Here is a 27,244-nt window from a genome sequence, read left to right as displayed (position 1 = left end):
TGCATTTATATTTGAACACCTTTCGTATCAAGCCTAATTCAGTGATTTGTTAACTTCAAGGAGAAAATGGTTTTCATTCGCAGAGTCCTGTAGAAATCCAAAAGCAATATTCTGAAAAAAGTCATCAATAGTGAAGACGTAAATCAACTCATAGCCGATCTCAAGGTTGCTTGATCAAACGTTCAAGACGAAAAGGTTGATTATGTAAATAAAACACAATATAAAAAGAAACATTATTCTTTTTAGGATTGTTAGATATTGGACATAAAAAAGGCTATGGAAGAAATACAAAGACTTGTTGAAGATAATGGTTTGACCAGTACAATCAGCGCTTATTCGAGAGGTTCCAAAAACAAAGGACATGCATAAAATCCAAAACCGTACACAACCCTTCTGTGTTTTGACACGTAGCTAAATCTTTTCACAAACACACATTAAATTCAAACGCATCTCGCTGCGTACATCTCACTGAGCGTACCGATAATCTTTTAGGATTAATATATGCTGTGCAATGACTGTATAATCAGTATGTGTTTGACAGGTTAATAAAATTAAACAATGCTTAAACAACATACTGCAGATTAAAAAAAAATGTTGATAAGTTTCTAGATATACACCAAACAAGATACTGATTTGTTTTTGACATTTATTTTATAGGAAAAGCTTTTTCCTAGCTCACCTACTAATAAGTTTTCTATAAAGATAAAACAAGATGTATCTAAATGCAAGTCTCGCTTTAAATTAATGAGAACATTCATGCTGTAACAAAACTTACTCTTAAATTAAATGATATATTGAATAGATGTTCGGTGATAAATTGGAACAATTAATTTGCTCTCCCAATAAACTAAGAATACGTGATCAGGAAATCTTGCTATGAAAGAAAAGAGCTTACTGAAAATCATCAGGAAATGATGAGTACAAATTATATAAAAAGACTATATAAAAATATATATTACAAGTTAATTGTAAAAACTCGAATGAAGAACTTCATACGCCGTATTAATGTAACACGGAATTAAAAACCCCAATATATATAAGCAAAGTTTGTTCAGGAAAAAAAGTCAGATTTTCATTCACATACTTTATGCCGAATTGTTCCCTCTAATAAAGACTTTCTGTTTTGCTTGTCGCTGAAACACATAAGTCAGACGGTCCTAATTTTTGAACTCACAACTCAAGGGTTGTTTCAGGTTGCAAACATTTCAAGCTATGTTTTTTGTGTATATATGAACAAGCAAATTCGTTGAATTTATATCCCCCGCCGAGTACTGGTTATTATTAACACAACAACTGAAGACATAAGGCTTTATTTATATATTAATCATGGCATAAATAGTAATATTCGTTGAACTTGATAAATATTAAGGGCAATAACAGAGCCATAACTTTGTGTTAAATAGTAAAATCTGGAAATGCCAATGAGATGTATGCATACTACATAACTAATCAAGGGCCATAAATCTGAGTTATAAGTATCTGACTGAAACAAGGCGACTATATGCACATCTCCTCTTAGTATCCCATAAAGTTTCATTGCATTCCGCTCAGTAGTAGCAGAGAAGTAGCGAGGAAACAAATATTTTTCTAAATGGATACTGCATAACTAATCAAGGGCCATAACTCTGAGTTAAAGTGTCTGACCGGAACAAGCCGACGATATGCGCATCTCCTCTTGGTATTGAAGGTTCCCATAAAGTTTCGTTGAATTCCAGCCAGTAGTTGCAGAGAAGTAGTGCGGAAACGATCTTTACTCTATATGCATACTACATAACTAATCAAGGGCCATAACTCTTAGTTAAAGGGTCTGACCGGAACAAGCCGACGATATGCGCATCTCCTCTTGATATTGATGGTTCACATAAAGGTTCGTTGAATTCCAGCCAGTTGTTGTAGAGAACTACTCCGGAAACGATTTTTACTCCATATGCATATTGCATAACTAATCAAGGGCCATAACTCTGAGTTAAAGTGTCTGACCCGAACAAGCCGACGATATGCGCATCTCCTCTTGGTATGAATGATTCCCATAAAGTTTCGTTGAATTCCAGCCAGTAGTTGCAGAGAAGTAGCGCGGAAACGATTTTTACTCTATATGCATACTACATAACTAATCAAGGGTCATTACTCTGAGTTAAAGTGTCTGACCGGAACAAGCCGACGATATGCGCATCTCCTCTTGATATTGATGATTCCCATAAAGTTTCGTTGAATTCCAGCCAGTAGTTGCAGAGAACTACTCTGGAAACGAAATTCGGACGGACGGACGGATGGACGGAAGTTCTAACAGTTATCTATGTCTCTGCTTACATATACCCTTTGTTAAGTATTTTTTCATTACACATTTAAGTAAGTGGGAGTTATGGGGGTATGGGTTAAATCATACCGAGAAGAAAAGTCACATGACGATATTTCAAGTTTGAAAATGGAGAAATACCGCAAGTGCCCATCCGTGCATTCGTCAATGGCCCACGCTGGCAACCAAATAGTGTCTGTGGTATTGATATTCCATATATGATGACTTTAAAAGTGCTACAAACATTATAACACGTTTTAAGTCTTTTGTTCTTAAATTTGTGAGCGCATAAAACTAAACATTTAATACCGACCCCAGATAAGCGTTCAAATTTCATTTTGCTATTAAGGGAGGTAATTAATAAGTGCAAAAACAGAAGTATAATCCTAATGTTTTCATTCCCCTTGAAAGATAATATAAACTGATACAACTCAATCAGAGCTTTGGGTTAATGTAGTTCTTATATGGCTTCTTTGATATTGTTTAATCATTATTCGTATATGATTCTTGATTCTTTAATGTTTCTTTTTTATATATTCTCCAAATATTCAAGTTGAATGTCCTCTGTCCCGCTATTTTCTATTTTATTTACTTTTGCAAATTGTTAATCGTGCACGTACATCCTATTTATGACATTAAAGTGCAAAATAGGAAGAGAAAAAATCACCACCGTATTAACTTATCTTATATTTATGGCGTTTGTTGATTAAAAACAATCATTGAATTTCGAATATTAGAATATATGACAAGTTAATAGAGCTTTATTCTAAAGAATAATTGTGTATGGTAATGAATGACAAGTTTTAAATCAGTGGTACCCTTTTCGGAGAAATTGGCCATTTTCAACTAAAATTAAAGATTAGTTCTAGCCCATTTAGAAATAAAACAATGGACAAGAAACAAAGTTTAAAACCCCTGACAAATTTTAAAAGCATTTCTTTTCATGAATGTAATATTTCTTAACCTTGCAGGTTTTTTTCCAAATGCCCAACGATAGATGCAAAATTTGGAGATTTAGCTCAATTTCACACAAATATTCTGAAGAAAAATTAATCCTGTCAGAATATTCAAATAATTGCTCTATGCTGATTTTATACCAATTTTCAAAGCGCCTTGACAAAATTACAGGCAAGTTTTAAAAAACATGTATAAACCGTGGTAATATTATGCCCGTGTGATTATTACGCGACCCCGGGTCTAAAACATGTATACTAAGTTTATACTCAAATTTGACGTTTCATTGTTTGCTTATAAAAATCTATATATCGTTTAATTGAGATAAAATTAATTAATATCCAAGATATTAGGATAAATCTTTACGAGCGTGTCAGCTATGTCTATATATAAATAAGATACAAAGTGTCGGGTTTTTCGTACAAAACGACATTGGCTAAATCGTATCCGTCATGTCACAGTATACAACGAATACTACTAGTGCGACGAACAGACATTTTCTCGCCGTAATGCTTCCCTTTTAATTTTAAAAACTGCGCAGATCTAAACAGACATTCGTCTAACTAGCAATTATTTCGGTGTGCACAGATGACATTCCTTCACTGCGTAAAAATTACGCTTGTATAACAATTGTGAAAACATGAAAACATCAATAGAGACCAACTTAAAAGACTGGTTAAATATTTATTTTACAGATATTATATATAAATACACAAGTATATTACGTATGAGTATACAAGTAAGAAAGAAAAACGTAACATTAAAAAGCAATTATAATAGAATGAGGTTTAAATAACTATTCAAGACTATACACGTACACCAGTATCAAGAAATCGCAAACAATCTTTTTACAGCGAAAGATAATATTTAGTTCACAAATACATTTTAGCAACAAGATATATGTAGAAGATTTGATACAATAAACGTAAAACTTCTGGTTTTGTTCTGTTATATATACATTAAAGTGTTTATTTTACTCACATGGTAGTCGATACTAGTCTTAAGCATATTACACTAGTCTAATTTGAAACCAAAACAAATGTAGGTCTCGATATAAATCTTAACTATTTAAACGTCAACTTTTACATAACGGTATGTTTGAACACTGAATTCAACACATATGGTAAGCCTTTGATAAAGCGTTTGTCAAGATAAGTTTAGTATTACACACAATCAATGTTAGATAATCTGCTTGAGTTTTGAATATCCAAACTTGTCATTAAATATGAAGACAATTTAAGAATTTCTTATTATTCATTGTTGGCTTTTGTCCGTTTTGCTTCATATTGAAGCCTTCTATTTAAAGAGATGTGTTTATATGGAGGGGCAAGTGCTCGTTCATATCTTTGACAATCAGCAATCATTTCATCTTCAATATCATCAGGTTGCTCCTTTAAAGTTTCGTCAGCTGATTGCGACCCTTCTCGTGTTTTTATTGGTTTTTCGTCTTCTTGGGACATCTTTTTCATTGGAGATCTTTCATATTCAGATTCGTCAACTGCGTAATGTTTGGTATTGTCATCCAAAAGTCCTTCAGAATTTTTACCATGTAAACTTTTCGGATTTTGGTCCGTTATTTTGTCAGCCGATTGGGAAACTTCTTGTGATTTCAATATTTTCTCGCTTTTTTGAGACATCCTTTTTATTCGAGATGCTTCATATTGAAGTCTTTTAGTTCGATAAATGGGCTTTGTTGGTGGAGCTTTTGCTCGTTCAAGTCTTTGACAAAATAAGAATGGGTCGTCTGTTAAATCAGGTTCTGGTTCTTTTTTGTCCCCGTTTCCTTTACTTGGGTTTGTGGTAGGTGCTTTTTCATTTTCTGTATCAGGTGATTCCTTTTCAGAAAGATCGGATTCATCTAATGTTAGGTTATTTTGTTCGGTATCGCTTGGCAAATCTTGATTTTCATCCTCAGATTTACTTTTGTCATCGATATCCCCAGATCCATTCTTGTTATCTCCATCCACATATTTTCTATCTTTATCTTTATCCCCAAATTTATTCTTATCATCTCCATCCACAGATTTGTTTTCTTTATCCCCAGATGTATTCTTGTTATCTTTATCCACAGATTTGTTATTGTTATCTTTATCCCCAGATTTATTCTTGTTATCTTCATCCACAGATGTGTTATCGTTTTCTTTATCCCCAGAATTATCCTTATTTACTTGCTCTGATTCTGAGTTTGGTTTTGGGGTTGACACTTTTCCTGGTCTTGTTTCAGATGTGTCATTGTTTGATGAAAGTGTCTCAATATCTGTTTCTGTATTTTTCTGATTAGATTGCTGTTTGGACAATGAAGATGTTTCTGAAAAATTTAAATAGACGTGCTTCTTTTGAAATTGAGGACAGCAATTAAACAAACTACATTTTGTCGTTGAATCACTCATAGCTGGTGGGTCAGGTGTTTTTGATTGAGTGAATTTATCGTCATTTTTGCTTGAACTGGGTTGAATATTTAAGTTCTGTGAGGTTTCGATGCTAGATGGTCCTGGTGTTTTAGCTGAAGAATATACGCTATCAGATTGATTTGATGTAGGTGTAACTTTATTTGGAATTGATTGGCATAATATAGCATGAAAACAGTTGAAGCTAGATTTGTGTTCACTATGATATGTAATTGTTCTTTTTGAGTTTTCAACTTCAGGAACATTTTCATCTTCTTCTTCCTTGGCCATTTCGTCTTGCTTAGTGTCATTCTGTAATGCTGTTCTGTCTGTTGATGTCACATTGTCTAAATTAGATTCATATGACGACATGTCATCTTTTATTGGAAATGCTCCACAGCATAAAAGCGTCATCCCTTTACATGCCGATTTATCTTGTTTTGGAGATTCTTCAATGTGATCTTCAATCCTTGTAGGTGCAGTTTGATTTTCCGAAGATAGACTTTCCTGAGAAAAGCATTGCATGTTCTGAAGCATTGATCCTCTATATTTAGATTCATTAAGACCCAACTCTGAGGTAGAACTCTCTATTTTGTCCTGTAAAGAAGATTGTCGAACTGTAGAATTGCTATCTGATGATGACATTTCAGAACTCGACTTTGGTATCAAACACTGTATGTTTCGAAACTTAAAACAATTTGAAAAGGTTAATGGTTTACTGACAGATCTTTTTGGTTCAGATTCTATGTTAGATTCATAACCTATGGCAGTTTCATGATCAATAGATCCTTGCAGTGAAGTATTGATTTCGGGACTCGATTGTTGCTTAGTTGGGAATTTAAAACATTTCGAAAGGGTAAAACCTTTGCATTTAGATTTGCTTTGTTTATATTCGTCATTGACAGGATCAGGAACGTTTTGATTATTATGTTCAGTTTCGATATCAGATTCTATTGACTGACTCAGAACCGATCTAGGCTTTTTCGACGGCAGGCATGCGGGTATTTGGAAATTAAGACAACACGATAGGGGAAATATTCTCTTCTGACGTTTCGTTTCAGTTCCGCTTACAGATTTTAATTCTTTTCTTGTTTCATTAACTTTAGTGTCATCTTCAAATTTCTGTCGTTTCTTAGGTGTGCATGAGAAATCTAAACATTTAGGGAAACTGGGAGGAGTACACCCTTTGTTTTCCTGTTCAGTTGAATCTCTCGCCTCTTCATCTACATTAGAATTAGATCTTTTTCTAACTACACATGGAATTGAGAAACATTTTGGGGTGCATGACAGTTCTTTTCTTGGCCTATGTTGCTTTGGTTTATTTTGAGACTTTGGTTGCTCCTTTGATGTACATGGGAACTTTAAACATTTAGGAAATCCAGGAGAACGTCCTTCATTTTCAGTCGAATTTCTAACCTCTTCATCGTGTTCAGAATATGATTCTTTTCTCGCCAGACATGGCATTGAGATACATTTTGATGAACATAACGGCTCTTTTCTTGATGTTTGTTGACTAGCACCACTTTGAGATTTTAGTCGTTTCTTTGAGGAGCATGGCAGCTTAAAACAGTTTCGAAAACTAGGAAGAGAACATCCCTTGCACACAATATCTGTTTGGGCCTTTTCATTCTTTTCAGATTCAGAACGTTTCTTGGATAGGCATGCTATTGATGAACATTTTGGAATACATGTAGGTGAAAATGCCTTACAACAATTGAAATCACATTTTGTTTGCTTTGTGTCCTTATTTTCGTTCTGTTGTTTCTTTGGCAGGCAACAGATTGATAAACAAGAAAGTGAAAATCCCTTGCAACAAGCACAAGGTAAAGCACATGACTGCTCTTCAGTTCGATCGTTTGGTCGCTTCTTCAAGCAGCACGGCAGTGTCAAACATCGAGGGCAATTAAAATCGGTACAGCCATCACAACAATCAGTGCATTCGGCTGGTTTTTCGTCTTCTTTTTCTGTTTTTGTCTGATATTTTATACAACACATATATGTGCAGCATTTGCTTCCCGTTTTTGCTGGTGCTGGTTTTCGTTTAGTAATTGTCCCGTCTGTCAATATATTTACAAAACATGAATGCCTGAGAAATGTTCTCTTTGATATAAAATCAAACGCTAATACAACTCCTGTTATAGATCCACTTATCAGCAAAAATCCTCCACCTAATCTAAAGTTCAGTTTCCAGCCTCCGTCATTGTCAGCTTTATCGATACCGTCTGAAGTATAGGCATTATAATATGTTACAAATGTATATAAAAAAAACTCCCTATCCTATTTTAATCGTATAAGTTAGACTTATAAAAGCAATCTTTATCATATTATATCAAAGCAAGACTCAAGATGAGGAAATCAAGCTTTAAAATCAATTAAACTTGAGAAAACATTATCAGTGATATAAGAAATACATAAATAATATCTTTCCAGGTGAAACCTGAATGTATCAAGCAGCATATGACAGCTTTTTTTTACTTTTCAGCAAGTATTGAATTTCATCTGCTTCAGTAAGAGAACAGACCAAACCTTTGTTTACTTGAAATGTTTTACTTATATATTATAGCAGTAATGTGCTTGTACCTATTCGTTTGACAATAATGTTTTTTATTACACTACTTACTTTGAAAAGCTGATGCAGATAAACCACCTAGGCCTACACTCATTTGGAGAAATCCTTGTGTTAATCTAATGTTAAAGCGTCCAAAGGCTGACGGCATTGATTCATCTCGGAAGTTTTCTGTCAGAACTTACAAAATGTAAGAAATGGTATTTAAAAAAAAAGATTTCTCTTAGTTGATACCATTTTTAAGTATTGTTTTAAATATACTTTAATTTTAATTCTTGAAGTAACAATAGAACATATAGTTTTGTTTTGAACTACATTTCTTTTATAATAGATCGGAAGTATTTAACGATAATTATGTTGCATTAAATATAATAAGTCTAATGTGTTTTAAAACGTCGACGCATACCTTCGAAAATTGTAAGGACTAGTATGTAGATTATGTAATAAACAAAGTTTTCCTGTGTTACTAAAGACAGGATAGCCATTATATAACCAGACAATGTGATGATGCAGAACACGAAACCCATATTTCTCTTTCTGTTCCTATACCTGAAATGAAAAGACCAACCTGGATTATTTATATCGTTCGATAATCATTTTAAGTGTCATATATACTCCCATATAATTTATGTAATTAAGAAAGGAACTTATACGTACGTGCAAATAAAATATCAAAATATCACAATTGTGTGGACTGAGGTATTTTTAGATTATAAAAATATATCAATCATTATGATACAGCAATACCATGCAATTGTATATCGGGCATATCCGGTTGTTATATTAAAATATGGTATAATGCATTACCTTTCTACACATGGAAGTGATTTTAGTAGATATGTTAGGATAAGCCCAAGTAACGTGCCAACATTTGCTGATAATACTTCATAGAATGAATCTACAGGCGGCGCCAATTGTTCCTGCATTTGACTTGAAATTTCTGGCAAACTGAAAGTCGGAAGCGATGTTCCTGTTTTTAAATTATATAATGAATATAATTATAAATAATTGTATGTTAAAATAATAAGAAATACAATACATTAAAACTGTCATGTTAGACTGTTTTCCAATTCAAAATGCAATAACATATATTGATCGAGCAATTTTTTTTAACTTAAAATTACGTAAACATGTTATAGAATATTACAATCACCAAAGTCATTGACTGCTAAGAATTATTCTTGTCATGTTATTCAAGTTTTTTAGATACATACCGAAACTAAAGAAGAAAAACACAACAATCGTGATCCAAAAGGTTTTATCTTTGAGTACTGGAATGCGAAATGTATTTTTCAGAAATTCCTTAATGATGCCACTACACCCTTTTTCATCCTCATCATCTCCCTTGTTTTCATCTGTATCATCATTCCTGTCATTTTCTTTTTTCATTCTGTCCGTTATAACTATATCCTTATAAACGATATCAAAAGTATATATTATTACATGTATGTCAAATGTCATTATTAAAGATCATATACGTTGAAATCAAGGATGTTACATGCAAATGACTGAAATTATATGCACGTATAGACATCCAAGTATTTGTTACATTTATACAATGTTTTGTACATTATATACAAGCTTTAAGAATAATATATATATTGTTTTTATTGACAATTTAGCAAAGACTTTATCCAAATAAACCTTCTTATTACCTCCCTTTATTTACACGAACATTTTAATTCGGCTGTATGCTATGCTTTTTATAATTAACTGATGGTCTGATAATCATAATGTTTGACATGTAAGACTATATACTGTATGAAGTACAGGGACTTTAAACATGCTTACCAAATACATTTATGGATCTCAATAGGGCTTAAAATGGTAAATACACTATAATATCACATTGTTATGTTATAACAGCATAGTGTATTTGGTTTCTGCTTTTCAATAATGTCTAAATCATTAAATTCTTTTATTCATGGTGCAAGAATGACATATATTTTATCATTAAAGACTGCAGTAACCTCTCTTAATAAATATAGATACTGTTATGAATTTTATCCGTTTTAGAAATGAGCCACGTCATGACAAAACCAACATAATGGGTTTGCGACCAGCATGGATCCAGACCAGCCTGCGCATCCGCGCAGTCTGATCAGGATCCATGCTGTTCGCTTACAAACCCTATTACAAGTAGAGAAACTGATAGCGAACGGCATGGATCCTGATCAGACTGCGCGGATGCGCAGGCTGGTCTGGATCCATGCTGGTCGCAAACACACTATGTTGGTTTTGTCATGACGCGGCTCTAATATCTATTAAACTTACCTTTAGAATAAAAGCTATTGCCAAACATGGTACACATAAACCTGCATTTATCCTGAAAAATATAATCCGGTAAATAAAAAGTTAATATAGTTAAAATAAACACCCCAATAAAATACAAAAACAACAAAAGATAACAAAACACCAACACCAACAAAAACGCAACAACAATAATAATAATAATAATAATAATCATAATAATAACAACAACACTCACATGAATACACCCATCCCCGCACCTACGTAGCACACACACGAACACACGCGCGCAAACACACACACAACATCTTAATACAAGAGCTGTCGGTAGAACAGCGTGCTCGACGCTTATCTGTGCTTGTAAGTAAAACAACAGCCTATATAATGTAGAATTTTCCAAGTTAAAAAGGGTCATGGATCTGTCAAAATCAATTTTAATTTAGTTATTGACTTTGGACAGTAACATTTTATATCACAAACAAGTGTGTAAAGTTTCAACCCATTCGTAGTTTTGGAGACACCATCTTGCAAGCAAAAACTTAGCTTAAAAGTGTGACGCCGACACTGAAGGCGACAGAAGTATAATCGCTTCGAATAGTCCAGCTAAAAATAACACCACCACCAACAACAACAAACATCAATGAAACATGCAGTAGCCTGTTGAAATAGATTTGTATTCTGTAGAATAATTCTAAAAAAAATCAAGAATTATAAAATAACACAATAAATAATGTAAACTATTATTAAACAAGAGGGCCAAGATGGCCCTAGATCGCTCAACTAACCCAACGAACTCATCCGAACAACTAGCTAGACAAGCATTCTGACTAAGTATCATGACAGGTGAGTCTAAATGTGACCACTAGAGTGTTTACAAGAATTATCCATATTTGAGCAGTTTGACCTAGTATTTAAACCCAGGTGACCCATATTCGACCTAGAAATCATCTAAACAGTAGCCACTTAAGTGTTAACAATGTTTTTCCATATTTGGGCGTTGTAACGTAGTTTTTGACCTCAAGTGACCCATATTTTTCTATTTTTAGCGGTTGTGACATAGTTTTTCATCAGCGATGACCCATGTTGAACTCATCAGAGCAATTACCTTGACAAGCATCCTGAGTTTTATGATAAATGAGTAAAAAATGTGACCACTAGAGTGTTTACAAGGCTTTTCCATATTTGGGCGGTGTGACCTAGTTTTTGACAGCAAATAATCCATATTCAAACTTGACCTCCATATCATCAAAACAAACTTTCAGACCAATTTCCAGGATATTTGGATCAAAACAGAAGCCACTAGAGTGTTATCAAGATTTTCTATTTTTAGCTTCTGTGACCTAGTTTTCATCCGCGATGACCCATGCTCGAACTCATCCGAGCAATTACCTAGACAAGCATGCTTAAGTTTGATGATAATTGAGTCAAAAATGGTTCCACTAGAGTATTAACAAGGTTTTTTTTCTATTTTTAGCTCCTGTGACCTAGTTTTTTTATCCGAGATGAACCATGTTCGAACTAATCCGAACAATTATCAAGACAAGCATCCTGACTAAGATTGATGATGATTGTGTCAAAATTGTGAGCACTAGAGTGTTAACAAGGTTTAACTATTTTTAGCTCCTGTGACCTAGTTTTTCATCCGGGATGTCCCATGTTTAAATTCATTCGAGCAATTACCTGGACAAACATCGTGATCAAGTTTGATGATAATTGAGGCAAAAATGTGACTGCTAGAGTGTTAACGGACATGGATGGGCGACAGACATTCAACGATCCTAAAAACTCACCCTAAGCTAGCTCAGGTGAGCTTACAAAAAGAAAAAAAAACATACATAAAATTTACACGATATATATCTATTTATAGGAAAAATATTTATGCTGTCATCATATCTGTTATTTATGGCATCAACATACCTCAACAATGTTCTCCAGCTAAGATTATCTGCAAACATTATACCAATGGTCGCCGAAGCACCAATGACGGTACCTAACCTAGTAATAACTAGAGCTTTCATTCTGTCACGTTTGAAATATTCCAGTACTGGAATTATTGCTCCGAGTTTGAGGCAGCTCACACCTAAAGCTTCATTCAACAGATATCATGATGTTAATAGATTAGAATAGAAGGGTTATAATCATCAATCAATGACAGATGTTCAGTAAAATAGGATCACATTGATTGTCAAAATATTTTTTAAGATTATACTTATTTTTTGTTCTTTCTTATGAAAAGAATGAACAATAAGTGAATTGAAATTTAAGCCTTATTGCATTACATTGCCGACTTGATTTTTATCCCATTAAATTTGATAAAACAAGATATAAATAATTATATGTTCAAAAATAATTAAAGAGGAGATCTCAATGTAACTTACCAACTGGTCCACACAACCACACTTGCCAATACCAGCTAATAGTTCCCTCTAAAATGTACGATAATATGAACGTTTTACACATTTTAGCAAATCATTACTTTATAAATTGAGAAATTGAAATTTGATAAACGTGTGATTGAGAGAGTAGCAAACACAATGTCTTTACAGATATTCAATTACAAAATATGACATCAAATATGAAATAATATGTCCTGACTTTTTATAGCATTTAATTTAGCTTTTCGATGGAGAAAATAGCAAAGTCTACGCTTGACCAGTGTAAAGCAGAGAACGCTAAATCTTTTAATAGTGGTTTCTTTTTTTATGCGGTTGGGAACCGTGATTTAATCATTGTTTGGATATTCCTTTATCTGAATTTGTAGAAAGTAATTGGAAATACTTTACTCACCAGATCCGTTATTTAAGAAAGATATATTTGCAAATGCTACACATATCAAAAGCGATCCGACGGCTACTGTGGTCCTATAACTTGATTTTGACATTAGATACAGGGCTAATGGTGCTACAAAATAAGACAACAAAATAAAAAACAAACATTTAAAATAATTGTTTTGAGAAAAGATCCTTATTGCTAGAGACCTAATAATATGAAAGTTAATCAAACCTACCTTCATTTTTTAGATTGTTTTCTTATGTTACACTCACTAAATTATTACCCGTTTCAGCTATTCTTTCCGGTTCCTTTAAGCTGCACTAGATATTACACAAATATTTACCACAAAATACATTGTTAAAGATGTGGAATATCAGTTCCAATGTTCCCAGAACTTAATGCATGTAATTAGAAAATGAAATAAATGATGAAGAAAGTAACAAAAACAAAGCTGTTTTACCATAGAGATTGGTCAAACTTTTGTAGATGTTGTTTGCACTGTTGGCTTCGGTTGTGTCTACGTCTAATGTCTCTAGCAAATCGGTGTCAGTGATTGAGATGTCAACGATGGATAGATGCATTTGTACAATGAGATTAATTACGAAACATACGATGACATTCAGTTTAGCACTTTTACTTTCTTTCACAATACGATCTTCAAGCCCATCATTTTTATATTCAGCCTCGTTACCGTTTTCAGGGTCTTCATCATTATATTGAACAGGCCAATTTTCAGGAATCAAACACGCCATCACTGCTCTTTATCTTTTCCCAACAAATGCTACATATACGTGAATAAGATATCTTATTAAGTTTCATCTACATCTTTACAAATATACAAGTCATTTTGCATATCTTGATATTAATATGTAGTGTTGTAAATGATATAAGTTTAATGTTTCGAGCACGTGCACTGTATAACCTTTATCATCATTAAGTTGAAAATCTTTAATTGAATTCATAAATATCGAATTCTACGACCGTATTGAATGGAACTTTTCCAACAATGTGACCTTTAAAAATATATTATCATTGAATTCAGTCTTATTGTCAATTAAAGATCCGATGGTTACTGTGGTTTTGCAACTTTATTTTGTCATCAGATACAGGGCTACTGGTGCTACAAAAAAATAAAATAAAAATGTTCTCAAATAAAACTTTAGAAAACAATACAAAAAATCTTACTTGCTAAAGGCCTAACACATACGAAATTCGAAAGTAAGTGTGATCCATCGGGACATTTATCACAACAAACAACATGAAAATTTTAGAGTCTGTACGTAACGGATAATGAAAAATGCGTCATCCCTTACGACCAATATCACGGGTTTGACACTTTTAACTTGAAATAACCATACTTGTTAACATTAGGTATTCTTTTACCAGTTATTGCCCTTACATATTGAGACGTTCAAAAAATATGTGTGTGTATCATCATCAAATATTTTTAATTTTAAGAAAGAAATATAAAAACACTTGTGATTTAAAAATGATGTAAATTATAATGCATTGTTTAGCACAATACTAGAGTCTCGTCCAACAAAGAATTATTGAAAATAAACTGTAAAAAAAAACGTTAATCTCTATTGATCAGCAACAAGCCGTTTTATGTAGTAGGTTGTGTTCTGTGAATGTTGCCTCACTTTGTTGCTCTATGTTCTCATTTGTTTATATTTTCCAGTATGAATACGAGGAAAATTTACACAGTATATAAAATCATCACAATATATTTATCATTCCTGCCTCAAATCAATTAAACATAACTGCACATCATTTACTACATGCACTCAAAGTTAATTAAATTGTTATTACATGTAATTCGCTGTATGCACTATTCAAATGAATATTTGTATTTGATTAAAAAAAACAAGCAATTATCATAGTATTGCAAGCAATCCATAAGTCCCCTACCGGTTAGAACCCCAGCAACATTCTGATGGGCCATTGGCCATTCAATTTTACCAGTGGATGAATGACATGAATGAACTTAAATCTTTTGAGTTCTAAGTTTGTCTATATCGCAGTAATGTGTTAAGTTTCCCTGCCTAGTAAGGAAATTATGTTTATACAACCTTGTCATATTATTATAATGTGGGATTTTAAAGTAAATCCTATAAGGAATGAAGAAGTTGGAGTGAAAAATACCAATTTCTCGAAAAAAAAACCTAAGTTCAAAGGGGAGATAATTCTGGAAATAGTCTTGCTAGAGTATTTAACCACCTCAAAAATGTTGAGTGATAATAAGAAACATATATATGAAGTTTGAAGTAGATACATTAGGAGATAAAGAAGTTATTTAAAAAAGACAACATTTTTTTTCATAAACATGTTCAAGGGAGGTAATGCTGATAATTTTTGTGCTAGAGTTGTCAACCTTGTCACATATGATGTGGTTGATGGCCAGAAACTTATATTTAAAGTTTGAAGTAAACACCTTAAGAAATAAAGAACTTTTAGTGAAAAAGCTGAACATTTTTAATCAGAAATCTTGAAATTCAGGCTATTTGTTGCCATAGCAACCAGAATTTTCAACATAGGAAGAAATGAAAAAAATGTGCATAATCTCCAGACTGCCATCTCCCCATATTTCAAGTTTCATAAAAATATTTTCAGTACTTTTTGAGTTATCACTGGATCCAGTTTATGTGTTAAATTTGCCATATTTTCAGACTATTTGTTGCCATAGCAACCAGAATTTTCAACATAGAAAGAAAAAAAAAGACATGCAAAATGTCCTTTCTGCCATCTATCAATATATCAAGTTTCATAAAAAAAAATTCAGTACTTTTTGCGTTATCGCGGGATCCAGTTTTGTGGACGGACGGACTGACAGACAGACGGACAGACAGACGGACAGACAGACAGACGGACGGAGGGTAAACCTAAAGTCCCCTCCGGTTAAACCGGTAGGGGACTAAAAATCTCCATTTTAGTAAAATACATACCTATAACTGAGTGACGTAAGTGTTTTGAAATAATATTCCCAGACTATACGTACATCATTTATCATCAGAAAAACAGTCTTTTATCTGAATAGAGAAAAACAATTTGACATAAAAGAATGAAACAAAGGTGATAATTAGGAACATTTATTTATAACAAATGTATAGTTCTTGCTATTTTTTTTACTAAATTCAATATCAGAAAAAGATAATGTGATGATAGTGTAAACTTTGTAATAAATACTTTTTAAGATAAAGTTATAATAGTCGTTAAGATTTCGATTTCATACCAGTTAACACTCTTAGGTTTGTAAAGAAATCGCCCACTATTTTCTAATTTCTTTATTCATAAAAAATGTTTTAAATGCCTTAAGATTTTTTCGACATTGAAACGAAAATATTAAAGACATAATAACAAAAGTTAATGATTAAGCCTGTGGTCGATGGTTTGTTTGTTTTGCATTGCATTGCAAGAGCGCGTTCTTTTATGAGCGGTGATATCTAATTTTTTGATCTCAATACATAGCCTACTTTTTTTCAAGACTGTAATTGTAAACTTGCGAAAAAAGAATTGAATTAACCAGGAAGAAAATTGACGAAAACATTTCTGAATATTTTACCTCTGTTTCTTGTTAAAACGCATATTTTTGTATGCTTTTAAAGGCCCATTATGCTTTAATTTTCATTTCTCAAAACATTTTTATTTTTGATGTATTTTAATGGTATAAAACAAATTACCCACTGGCTGATTTCCTGATCATTCTTTTTCATCTGTTGCTTTTCGTAAATTGGCTAATTCAATAACAGTTATTTGACAATAATTGCTACTTTCTTCAAATAACAATCATATAACATTTTAAAACCATTTATAAACATTATAACATTCAAGTTTCCTCATTCTAAAAAAGAAAACATTTATTTGTTTCTGCGCAATAATATGCCTTTTAATGACATATAATTTTTGTTTTGTTTCATAATTTTGATTAGAATTATCATAAACAATAATTTATTATACTGCAGTTAATTCTGAGATCACTAACATCATGGAAAAATGTGTTTTCACATCCGTTTCTTTTATCTTAAAATACTTGATAAAAGTTTAGACTAGGTGTACATAAAGATTCGATCCAACAATGATTTCTAATGGAACCTTACGTGACGCAAACCCTGAAGATATAATGGTAATATCTAAGACTTACAAATGAGAACCCTCTGCAAGCGACCTGATGTCAAATACTTTTCAAACGTGAAAGTGTACATCGACTTTTTAAGCTAACGATAAACAGCACGTTTAAGATATTACATGTATAAATAATTGACAATGTTTCAAAAGTCATTTTAAACTTAATATTATTAAACTCTATCATATTCTTTACACAAATGCAACATATTACAACAGTTTCCCATCTTGTTTAGAATATATTGATGATCTAACTAAAATATGTTAAACAAGATCAACAAGGAAAAGCGGCGGTCAATGAACGGTGTGTAGGAAGCTATAAGCTTCCGACGCCTTAACCTCTCGGCGCATGGCCAATATTTTAGGGAGCGAAAATACTAGGTAAAAAAAAAATATAGAACAATTTTATTTCTTCTTACGTTAAAGCTACATTAAATAAATTTCATAAAAACAGAAATAGCGACATTTCATTAACAAATTGGGTTTCATAACGACCCAAGATCTTACTTTGGTGTCCAGACAACCAAAATGAGTTATTTAAACAAGCATAAAAAGGGTGCAACCTCATTGTGCCGAAATTGAAAGTAGAATTTCAGTTTGCATGAGAAACTCCGCCTTCGGATCAACTGTATATCAGTATCAAATCAACCAGCATGACTATAAGTAGCAGTCCTAATTTAACGTACTTTATCGCATAGTAAGGGGTGTTTTGTACAAATTTAATCTTTTTTGTGAGATTTCTTTTTTTCTGAACCCTAGGCCTAGTACACATTGAAGCTAAAACGGTTAAAGTGTATTTGCACAAAAAAATCTCATATTTGTTGTGTTTGTTGTGTTCCGGATAGCAGCTATAACGTAGCGCATACACGAGCTGCGGATATTCTTCATTTGCATGTTAAAATTCGACTACGAACTTTAGTGTTACCGCGGAGTTTTCCGTTTAAAATCCCAATTTATGAATGGTATTTGATGAGATTTACAACATTAATGTTAAAAAAAGGTTAATGAAACTGTAGAATGTCTGGTTTTTAGGCAGACGGAAAAATATTTTTACATATTTATTTAATGTAGCTTTAATACTTTTACATTTATTGTTTAAATATATTTTTTACTTGAATTATGTTTCTTTATAATTTCAAGTGATTATCAAACTGGCCGGATGAAATTCCTTCGGATGTGATGATTCCGTGAAAGAAAAATTGCACGTGTTTCATTCGTTAGAGAATTATGTCCGGTTCTCGGCCTTATATGAAAGCGCAAAACAGTGCCGAAACTCATTCTAGGAAAGCGTACTTGTTATCTTTATCAATTATGATATTTTAGGGAGTTTTTTAAACGTCGTCAAAATAGCGGAAAAGACATGTGACCAGGTCGTAATAATATACATAGATTTTGACGTAAGGTTTGCAAAGTAAAAATAGACATGGTGTATACAAGTGCGGATTAAGAATGGGACCACGCTTATAACCCCAAGTGTTTGTGATCTCAGATAATGTCGAGGGCCTTGATTTTAGATCGCCTAGCAAAAATATTTTACCAAGAGAGTTATATGTCTCAATATCAGACTCTAATTGACCAAACATATCAATGTCAAATGAACTTAGCGAAGGAGAGCAACATAGGTAGAACATAAATATTACGTACAAAATCTCTTCATCAAAATTGAATAGATACTTAAACATTTTAATCCACATTATACCAACTTGATTTTTATAAATAGTGTGGCACAGAAAAGAAACTACAGTATAATACACCAACATTCAACCAAAAATTATTAACTTCACAAAATCTAATCAGCATCAAAAACAACTTAACCCAAAGCATCCAATATCTACAGATCTCTTCAAAACCAAAGCATCAACTATGAAAATATTGACAAGAAAAACCACTCAATACAATTCAACCAATATCAACCAAATATATCTGATCAAACAAATATATAACTCGACAACCAGATATTATTCAACAAACGAAACAACTTTAAGTTAGTACAACCGATGAACCCAGATTAATAAAGATCAAAACAATTAAGCTCAGCAAACTTCAACAAATAAACAAAACTCTTTTTAAAACAACAGAAATTATCTCCTCTGAAAATAAACGCTACATTCTGCAAGCGTGTCTTCCCTAAACTTATGTAAATATCACAAAATATTTGCAAGCTTTACGATTTGACATTTATATGCAGATACTTTATACAAAGTGCGCAACTGATCATTGAAATATGATATGTCTACTACACCTCAGTGTATCACTGTAGAAAAATACAAACTTGTTGTTCATAAAAGAAAATTAACCAGGAAATAAAACTGTATGTTAATTCTGATTCATGGGATACTTTCCAAGAAGATAGCACATTGCAAGAAGACAAAGAAGCGTAAACTACGGAAGCCCTGGAAGGAAATTATATTTATTAATTATTATTTATTACTTAACATGTTTAGCATAATTATCAATTATAATATATAACTTATTATTTAAAACTTATTATTTATCACTTATTATTTATCACTAAGTCTTATTACTTATCACTTAATACTTATTTCAGTTGAATATATCATTTAAAATATGTGTATGTTGTAGTCTGCAGATTAATTAATGAATGCAATAAATATGTTCAAACTAAATACTTCTTAAGTTATTATGTAACTAAGATATATTCGACTGAAATAAGAAGTAAATTGATAAATAGTAAGTTATAAATAATAAGTAATAGATAATAATTGATAATTATGTTAAACATATTAAGTAATAAATAATAAGTAATAAATAATAATCTTGCTTCCAGGGCTTCCGTATTATATGACCTTCTATAAACGATGTTCTCCTTCATCTTTTCCAGTAATTGTCTTGATGCAAACAGTTTTTTCTTGCCAACAATGTCATTGTTCAATACTAATTATAAGTAATATTCTGTAAATAATAAGTTATAAGTTATAAAAAATAGGTAATAAATAATAATTTTTAAATAATAAATGTCCTTGTAAAACATTTAAATATTTTTGTGATTCCTCCTACAAAAATATCGTCAATTCCCCATCTTAAAAATCTAGACAATCAGGAAATAATATTTCTTTTAAAACAAACTTAATATATTGAGCGTTCATATACAAATAAACCTGACTTAGGTCTACCATCAACATGTACTATTGTTGATGATCTTTTATCTAAATGCATCTGAAACAGATGTTATTTTCAATATCTGAAAGTCGACAAAACACTGTTTACATCAAGACAATTAGCGGAAAAGATGAAGGAGAACATCGTTTATAGAAGGTTATATAATACGGATGCCCTGGAAGGAAAATTGTTATTTATTACTTATTATTTATTACTTAATATTTATCACGTGATATTTATTTTACTCGGATATTTCTTATTTACATAATAATTTAAAATGTATTTAGTTTAAACAAATTTATTACAAACATTATATAATCAGACTACAACATGCACAGGGGTGTTTCAATACTAAATATAATAAATAATCTGAAAATAATATTAAGTAATAAGTTATAAATAATAGGTAATTAGTAATAACTTTTAAATAATAAATGTCCCTCCAGGGCCTCCGTAGTTTTTGGAAGATAAGTATCATTTTTTTTTAATTAACGGCTATGATAAACTATAAGGCCATCCGTCCGGCTTTTATCTAGTGTTTGCTTATCAGTCAATATGATGCAAACACCATGTAAAATATTAACCCTGTGTATACATATGTGAATACTGCTTAAATGACTATGCTGTACATTAAACAACGTGCCTCTTTCGACCATTCATTCATTTAATTAAGTTTTGTTATTCTTATGTTCAAGAAAGTTTACTCTTAATTCGGATTGTACAATACGAAACATTTAGTACCATTGAACTACTTGGTAATTGTCCAATAATCCAGAACAAATACTGGATTTTATTACGACTAAATCATTTTCTGTTTAAAATATCAAAGAGCAAAGACAGGAATCCGCATCAATAGAAGTGTTTAGGATTTAGGATTGAAAGAAGCTAAACCGTTAGTGACATTTTATAAGACACATATTTTGTCACCAAAACAAAAGACATGGGCACCAGTAGTAAAGAATCTTAACAAGAAAACACTTTTTTTTCAACTGATGAAAGGAACTATTGATTGAGTTTGATGGCTGATAGGAGTTATGTCAAATTTTTTGCACAAAGGAGCGAAATAAAAAGTAAACATTTAGCGTACTTTCGCTCCACGGGGCACAAAGCGAAAACATAACAATACGACAAATCAATACTTAATTTAATAAACAAATGAACATTCAAATACAACGGATCAGAAAACCTAACTCTAACGTTTATAGTGACGGAAATTATCATTGCTTTACCAGTCAGCCTTATGATAAAAATACATCTATTTTGTTACTGAACTGCAGAAGAAAAACAATAAGCTCTTTCAAAAGAATTGGGTTGTTTTCTATTATCAAACATATACATTATATGTTATAAATGTACATGTATAAAGATAGAAGTAATAACTTACAAATCAAAAACAATCTTACCTTGAAGAACCCGCATTTGCTTACTAGTGTTACTTCTTTATCATTATCGAACAATTGCAAAATGTTAGCAAAATCATATTATGTTTCAACTTGTCAATGCATGAATGTTGAACGGCGCCTTTTCTTTATAAAAATGAATTAATAAGAATTTCGATTCGACCAGGAAGTAATGTTACAGTCTAGTGGGTCGGGGACTCTTAAGTATGCTGGATACCCTTTACTCTAAATTGTATATTGGTACCCGGGGTCTTTAATATATTGATACTTGATACAATCAGGTAAAAAAAGGGATGTGTAGATCTCCAACTCAAATGATAGTAACACCTTTGTAAACAGTTATAAAATTTAGTCAACAATTTAATGTTTCAAATTACAATAATTTTTAAAAAATCATGAATAATTTATATCAGCAAAAAGCTTTCATTATATCTCAAGACAGCTCACAAATCACCTTACAATAATTCAGTACCGCTACGCCTTTAAAATGATATTAAGTACTGGTGAACCCAGGATATTTGTGTTTAATTCGCGATGACAATATTTATAATCATTTCACAGAGTGCACTTCCAATTCAAAACAGAAACATTTCACTTCATAAGAGAAACCACATTATATCTTCTCCTAAACTATTAAATAACATATCGAGCCAGGATTGGTTAATTTTAAGTCAATGTACACCATTAATTTAATATTCTAAATAAATCTGGAAAAATATGGAGATTGTCTCTTGTAATGATTTGAACTGGTATGTTCCAAATACGCACCTACATATATGTAAAACACGACATTTAGTATTAAACATTAGCACAAGCATGGAAAGTCATTAATAGCTACGTGCATAGGAGAAAATATTGATTATTATGAACAAATAGAATTTAATTTACCGCACTATATTGGAATAGACTTTGAATAGACTATATCGATTTTTATAAATTTAAATAAGATAATATAATAGAATCAATAAATTTTACGAAGCTCCCTATAACATGTATGTTATTTGATATTAAAAGTGATTTAAGATCGTGTCCGTGTATTAAATTTGCGTTTTGGAGAAAATGCTCTCTTTGTCGCCTGCAACAAAATAAACCTACAATGTAACAAGTAATGCAATTTGACTGTCGCCACACAATGTACAAATTCTTTTATTATAAGGATAACTAATCATCGTATCTTCCAACTTCTACTCGAAGTTTATGATTTTCTGTTCTTAATTTGAATACAGGAATATAATCAAATTACTCTAAAATTTTAAAATATTCTTAATAATTATGATCGTATGATTTAACGTAATGTTTGAATGTTGAAGCTGCGCTTACTAAGACTGTTTGTTGTACATGACCGACCAGTTTTCCTAATCATGAGTTTAAATTGATCTCTAAGATAAGAGACATTCAGAATTGTGTTCGGGCAAATCAGGACCCAAACAAATCACGTGCATGTACATAAACTTAATCTTATACATAAACACTTTTTCTATATTTAGCTCCATGGTCATGTATTTGTAAAGTTGGAACGATATTTTTTTTCTTTCCCCTCAATGAAACGATTCAAAACTGAGATCATCCTAGTTTTAATTATAATAGATATTGTATATCGTCCAAGTTTGTGCATTAGTATGTATAAGGGGGCGATTTATGAGAATTGGGTATGTTACGTAGAAATTCATTATGAACTTTTTCTCATATATCTTTATTTTCAAATCGAAATATTTCCGACCCATATGTCAAAATAGGTAATACAGTGTGATCAAATTAGAATGATATACAGATTATGTGCATGGGAGCGTTAGCGACATAGACTGAAGGGTGTGAGAACAGTGTTGAGGGTTTTAGAACATAGACATGTCATGGCGGACGCATTAATTGTCAATCTAATAGCAGATGATGATAAATTCTTTAAAGTCTTACTCTCAGAGGGAAAAAATAAATATTCACTGACGCATTTACTGAACATGCAATGTTCAGCTCCTGACGAAAAAGATACAAACCACTTTTTGCTCTGCTGAGCCGGTCATTTTGTAAAGCAACCTATTCTGGCCTAGGACATTTATTTTTGATCTATATAGCATTGGTATAAACATTAACTGGATACATTTTAAGCATAAAAAATGTTTTTGAAATGTCGCAAGCCCTTCTAATGTAATTGTGTGTAAAGGGCTCCTTTAGTATATAGAGCTAGTGTATGCCGCCCCCTCATCCGCATGTATAAGGCTGAAATATGATAAAAATCTATGGTTTCCCGTTTTGCTGACAAAACGTTGAGCCTAGGAATGTTTTTTGATTTATTTCATTTTTTTTTCTTATTTTTCTTAAATTATTGAATATCTGAGATTTTCTTTTCATACCATATGAGATTATACCATTCAGGTAGGCGGAGCTTAATTCTCTATATTTGGAAACTGCCATATTGACAACTTAATAGTTTCACTTAATGATTTTACTTAATAGACATTGTGCACAATGTCAAAATAAACAGATAAATTGAGCAAAAATTTGAAAATCTCTCGACGATGATTAGATAAAAAAACAATGGAAGGGGCGGAGTGAACTGTAAGGAACGAACCATTGCTAGAGAATGTCACACCTAAGTAATGTTAAGAATTGGATTTCAATATTTTCTCCTTAATAAAATACAAAATTCCAAGTTTATCGAGCAACAAAAATTACTATTTTAAATTTGTTCAAGTTCACGTTTAGATGCCAATTATTACAGTAAAATTAAAATTGTTCAAGCAAATTTCAATATCGTCAGCGGTGTTCGTTTGCATGGAGAAGAACAAGAAGTTTAAGCAATAAAGTAAGATCGTCGTGATCCAACAGTTCCACTATTCTGTAAAAAAGTTTGGAGGTCATTTAAGTACATGGAAAATAGGACTGGAGATAAATTTTCACCCTGTCTTACCCCAATTTAGAAAATAAACGACGCCGAATACAGCTAAATTATGCGAAATAAATGATTTATTGTATTTGAATATATTGTTAAAAATTATGAAAAAATTACCATTTATGGAATTTTCGAGCAATTTATGCCAATGGTCCATCCTCCATACACTATCAAAAGCTTGAGAGAAATCTACAAAAGCAGAGAAAAGTTTCAGTGTTTTTTTTTCATTCAGTAAGAGAGTATAGTTTATTTTATGCTTTTCAGTGGATTACTGATTTATCCGTGAAAATTATATTTGATAATTTCACAGTGAAAATTATCAAAATATAATTTCACTTTTTTCAATGACGAAACTTCTTTTTTTCAGATTTTCCCCATGTAGTACCTCAATTTTATTTTTACTGACAATTCTGACAATGTCAGGCTATTTAAAGAAATAGCAAAGCTGAAATAGATAAATAACTTAAATGTCAAAAGTAGTAAAGAGAGAAAACTTACTTCTATTCCTTCAAATTCCAATCACAAAATTTCGTCTCTAAATGTTTTTTGTTTCGTTTTTACAGTCTGAAAAATACATTCCTTCCCCATGCAAAACTGCTCTTGATGACATTTGGGCATATTAAAGTATCCTACGAGCAATAACTGCCGTATGCTTTATGAAAAATTGAAAAGCATTGACAGCCATCACTCGTAAAATAAGTAAAAATACCCAGCGTTCCTTAACAAGCTTCCAAGTTTTCCAATTTCCTAGCTCCTTTTCTGAATGTTTTCACTTCTGTCAACAGTTATTTTTTGTCTGTTACAATCCTCAAATAAGTTTTCTTTCTTTTAAAAAGGTGTATGACTAACAAATCCAAAACATATCCTTCTGAATCTTACACAATTATTTTCCTCCCATGAAATACACAACTTTAAAAAATGGCTGCCGCTTACATTTTACAAAGCCAGGTCTAATATAAATTCGCAGTAAGTAACAGAAATATGGATGGATGGTTGGACTTTTTCTCCTACAAGATTTGTTTCTTTTTATTATTAAAACAAGCGATCATTCATATTTTTTGATAAAATGAATAAATATCACCGTCATTTAACCTTGATTGGCGGACTTTTTTTCAGCTCAAGACTTCTTGTTTTAAATGAGAAATTCCGTCTAAATGGGGCTCTCAATGGGGGAAACAGATTTTAATATTAACATTAAAATTATGGAAATTTCGTTTTAACTTGTTTTTAAGCATAAAATAAAAAGAAAATTTGTCTGTTTGTTGTGTAAGATGTAATTTTATTTCATCTCGTGAACTTTAAAAACAGTATTCTCACTCGTGGCTACGCCACTCGTGAGAATACTGTTTTTAAAGCCCACTCGATGAAATAAAATTTCATCTTACACACAAACAAACAAATATCCTCTATGTATAAGTGATCAGCGCAAAGAAACCACCATGGTTTTCATGTAGAATATTATTAGTTTCGAGACATATAGTTAACCGTAAACCTGTTGTTTAACACTGATGTAAAACAATTGAGCAAAATTCATCTCATCCAAACTGTCCGACAAAAGTGTGGCCATAGCAACACGTACTGTAATTGACATCGCTAAAAATAGCGCAATGTTTACGTAGACTAAATTATGATGTTTAACTATGAAAGACCGTTACTTACGGTAGTAATTGATCATTAATCCTCGATTGCCCTAAATTTGTTTCTGTCCTGTAGTCAACACAATTACTTCATTTTTCTGAAAGTCTAAATAACAGACTTTCATTTAGGCGGCGTTAAATTGCGATCACAATAATACTTAATATCACCAAACCCTATTATATAACCGATTATTATATTGAAAGTTGTAAACTTTACACACGATACCTAATATTGTACGTTGCATTCACTGCAAATAATGATGACTCATCTTTAACCTGTGTATAAAATCTTGCACCGATCGAATTTTTGCTGCGGCTTTTTTGTTCATGCTTACTTTTTTATCAGCATTGACCAATAATAAGACAGAACGGCATAAAGGGAGGCAACTTATTCGGAATGGGTGCTTTTATAGTCAATGTAAATTTAATAAGATTCTCCAGTATGATAAATTAAGATAAGATGTTATTTTTTTAGTGACTAGTGTTTTGTCAAAAAAAATATTGAAGTAGATAAAAAAAACTGTAAATAGCCATTTGTTTTTTTATACAAATGTAAAACTATCTAGGGAAAAAACATTGTCTTCGCATGATCGATCAGCTCTGTTCCACTTTTTTCCGCGAGCTGATGAGTAAAATAGAGAAAAAAAGAATCCCTAAAGAAAGCCCAACACGGCACATTGAAAATGTTGCAGGCTTCACCTTGGTTTGATTGAGCCTGTTTATGGGCGGTTCTGTCAATTGCAAACTACCGTCCACGCCCCCTAGCAACGGCTTAAGAAGAATTAAACATTTAACATGATTTGGTACAATTTTGAAACATCCGCAGATGTGTTCATATGGCAGTTATCATAGA

At 31.9% G+C, this 27,244-nt stretch overlaps 1 protein-coding gene across 5 annotated transcripts; it reads right to left on the bottom strand.

Annotated features, from left to right (window-relative positions):
• Positions 1-3,910: 3,910 nt before the first annotated feature.
• On the bottom strand, positions 3,911-26,627 carry LOC132731114 (protein SCAF11-like). 5 transcript variants are annotated; one of them, XM_060717233.1, is made up of 13 exons: positions 26,414-26,627; positions 24,872-24,943; positions 16,171-16,254; positions 13,686-14,006; positions 13,241-13,354; positions 12,832-12,879; positions 12,371-12,539; positions 10,478-10,529; positions 9,418-9,613; positions 9,011-9,173; positions 8,610-8,752; positions 8,258-8,383; positions 3,911-7,859 (listed from the first exon to the last, which is right to left on the bottom strand). In XM_060717233.1, exons 4-13 carry the CDS (start codon positions 13,975-13,977, stop codon positions 4,501-4,503), a joined length of 4,662 nt encoding a protein of 1,553 aa, XP_060573216.1. In that variant the 5' UTR covers positions 13,978-14,006; positions 16,171-16,254; positions 24,872-24,943; positions 26,414-26,627; the 3' UTR covers positions 3,911-4,500. The 5 variants fall into 5 exon arrangements, with proteins under 5 accessions (XP_060573216.1, XP_060573218.1, XP_060573217.1 ...); XM_060717235.1 differs by lacking the exon at positions 24,872-24,943; XM_060717234.1 differs by lacking the exons at positions 24,872-24,943; positions 26,414-26,627 and adding an exon at positions 21,871-22,007.
• Positions 26,628-27,244: the final 617 nt, after the last annotated feature.

Source organism: Ruditapes philippinarum, unplaced genomic scaffold (genome assembly GCF_026571515.1).
Source record: "Ruditapes philippinarum isolate M1 unplaced genomic scaffold, ASM2657151v2 ctg2513_1_1_1_1, whole genome shotgun sequence".
Taxonomy (NCBI): Eukaryota; Metazoa; Mollusca; class Bivalvia; order Venerida; family Veneridae; genus Ruditapes; species Ruditapes philippinarum.
Note: the sequence above shows the minus strand (reverse complement) of the source record. Positions and strands in the feature narration are given on the sequence as shown.

Coding starts and splice junctions, on each gene's coding strand:
- LOC132731114 (XM_060717233.1), bottom strand. CDS start 13,977: ATGGCGTGTTTGATTCCTGAAAATTGGCCTGTTCAATATAATGATGAA. Junction 13,355..13,685: donor AAGTTTGACCAATCTCTATG/GTAAAACAGCTT, acceptor CTTATTTTGTAG/CACCATTAGCCCTGTATCTA. Junction 12,540..12,831: donor GTGGTTGTGTGGACCAGTTG/GTAAGTTACATT, acceptor TGTTGAATGAAG/CTTTAGGTGTGAGCTGCCTC.